The sequence below is a fragment of the Myotis davidii genome, unplaced genomic scaffold (assembly GCF_000327345.1).
Source record: "Myotis davidii unplaced genomic scaffold, ASM32734v1 scaffold73, whole genome shotgun sequence".
Taxonomy (NCBI): domain Eukaryota; kingdom Metazoa; phylum Chordata; class Mammalia; order Chiroptera; family Vespertilionidae; genus Myotis; species Myotis davidii.
Window position 1 is genome coordinate 5,797,339 of NW_006286675.1, and position 2,593 is coordinate 5,799,931.

Consider the following 2,593-nt stretch of genomic DNA (forward strand, 5'->3'; position numbering starts at 1 on the left):
TCAGCAGGTATTTAAATGACAGCATTTCCTCAGCCTTGGAAAATGATGAAGAATATGTATACTCATTGAATATTAAATTTTAAAAAATGGTTACCAAACCGTACTTTATATATTATGATTCCAATTACAGGTACATACAAAACTTCTGGAAGTAAATACATAAAATGTTAATCTAGACCAGGGGTGGGCAAACATTTTGACTCGAGGGCTACAATGGGTTCTTAAACTGGCCCGGAGGGCTGGAACAAAAGCATGGATGGAGTGTTTGTGTAAACTAATATAAATTCAAAGTAAACATCATTACATAAAAGGGTACAGTCTTTTTTTTTTTTTTTTTTTTTTTAGTTTTATTCATTTCAAACGTGCCAGATCTGGCCCGCGGGCTGTCGTTTGCCCACGGCTGATCTAGACAGTGGTATTTACAGAGTAAAAAAAATGTCTTTTTGCTTTTCAGAATGTTCTAATCTTTTCCTACAGTGAACATGCTTTGTGTGTGTGTGTGTTGTTAATTTTAAGTAGCTTTATTAACTATTCAAATACTTTCCCTTTACAATGAAATTTCCACCAGGAGGAGATTCCATTTTATGTTTGTTTTTAAAAGGGAAAAGACACTTATATTATGAAAATAGCATTCTAGGACCATCATCCATTCACCCAGCACCGCAAGTCTTGCAGGGCACACAAAGGTGTAAGGGGATACCACCACAGGCCTGGAGAGGCTGACCAGCTGCAAGGCGCCAAGAAGTTAGCAAAGGCAAATCAAGGAGGACTTCCTGGAGCATGCCACATCTCAGCTGGGCCTCCTTAAGATTAAGAGGCTGGCTAAGCTGTCTATCAGCAGAGATGCAAAGAATGGAAAGGAATGAGAGGGTATTTCAGGAGGAAAAATGGTATGAGAAAAAGGATAAGGATGGGAAAAAGTGAATGTATAAACAGGGTATAAAGCATTCTACTAGGGCTGTTTCTTTGGGAAATGTCTTTGAGTGGGTTTCTGAATTCTATGAGAAAGTCTCCCTTATCTCACTTTTAGTCCCAAATCACCTGGCTTGCCCCCTTCTCCTCCTGGGTCCCTGACTGGACAAGGAGTGATTCAGGATTTTTTCAGAACATCTACTTTCAAAGACCAGAGAGTTGCTATTGTCAAGGTGATACTAGCATGCTGTGGCGTAGTAGTCTCTTTGGGGGACATTTTGCCTTCATGCCTGGCTGGATATGTAAGTTCTGAGTATGGGTGCATTACTTGACAGTCCTAGTCTATGTGTATTGAGGCTCAAGATATTCTATATTCATGTTGAGGTCTTCAGTGGTCCCAGTAGAAAATGGATTCTGCTTTGGCAAAAGCTGCCTGTGGGCCACGGAGGTGTGCCTAAAGCAGAGGGAGAGATTCTGCCAGCAGGGCCAGCCCCAGGCCTCCCCCCAACTCCCTCCAATCACCGAGAAATTTCACTCTTTATCTGTGGGTGAAATTACTATTTTACACAACTTGCTCACTCACTGCTTTATAGGGGTCAGGTTTGGTTTCAGTTAATGCAAACTTTTCTTTCAAGTCCTCTAGCATTGCCTCTGGAGTGGCTGCGGACCAGAGGAGCAGAGCTTCCAACTGTTCTGGACAAGGAATGTCTCCAGCACTCATGTCTCATACATGTCAGCCCCAGAAGAGACCACAGAGCATCGGCTCTAACCCCCAAATCACAGAGGAGAAACCCAATGTCCTGACACCCACCGTTACCCAGCAACGATGGGATGGCCTGATGTCTTCTTGACCCTCCCTGCCTGGCACTGTCCACATTCCATTCCCACCTATAAAATGCAAGAACTAAGGTGTGATGACATGGAGGCTTTACCAGCTGCTAGAAATAGGAAGGCTAACAATTTATATTTGCAACTACAGATCCAGCTGCATTCCTCTACACCCTGAGCAAGAGCATGTGCCTGTGTGTCTCACCGGTAGGTGTCTTCTGAGTAGGTTTTCTGGACATAGTCCTGCAACTCCATCTGTGCCTTTTCTTGGAACTTTTCAATCTGGCTTGTGCTAGTCAAACCTGGATGATCTGAAAAGAGAAAAGTGCCCCCAAATTGCCCTCTGTATTTGGAAAGCCTCACGGATTGCTTAGAACTTATTTTTAATCAAACTTCTCACAAATTTCTCAAGCACAATAGAATGAACTCTGAAGGCTGATCAATAGAATGAACTCTGAAGGTTGGATAGTGTTTAGAACACTGGATTTTCCTATGCTCAGCCAAGGCCTGGAGGTGCCGAGGAGGGAGCTGAGCTCCTGAGTAGTATTCCAGCCTTAGCAGCCCCAACTACTGGTTCTGGATATTTGACTTTCTACCACTCTAAAAAACATCAGTTTTAAAACTATCACATGAAATTAGAAATTTATTTTCTAATATCTAGTTACATAATTTCCTCATTTTCACTAGCTAGTTTGTTGTGTGTGGAGGGCAGGGAAGGAAAGGAAAAGTTAAGCTGTTTTACAACCCCATCTGTTCAACACAATGGTAAGGACATCAGTCACCCAAGTGACCTCTCAGGAGGCTCCGAGGGGAAGTGAGTGAGGCCAGCCCATCTGTTTTACTTTCCACCAAT

General features: G+C 42.8%; 1 protein-coding gene across 5 annotated transcripts in view; it reads right to left on the reverse strand.

Moving 5' to 3' along the window:
• Window positions 1-2,593, reverse strand: part of NR2C2 (nuclear receptor subfamily 2 group C member 2) — an 88,453-nt gene that overhangs the window by 7,854 nt on the left and 78,006 nt on the right. For 4 of the 5 annotated variants that reach the window (XM_006758313.2, XM_006758310.2, XM_006758312.2 and 1 more), the window contains one exon: window positions 1,946-2,051. The exons of the other annotated variant lie outside the window; for it this stretch is intronic. In XM_006758313.2, coding sequence (XP_006758376.1) covers window positions 1,946-2,051 — 106 coding nt within the window. The remainder of the gene's footprint in view (window positions 1-1,945; window positions 2,052-2,593) is intronic. 5 annotated transcript variants of the gene reach the window in all.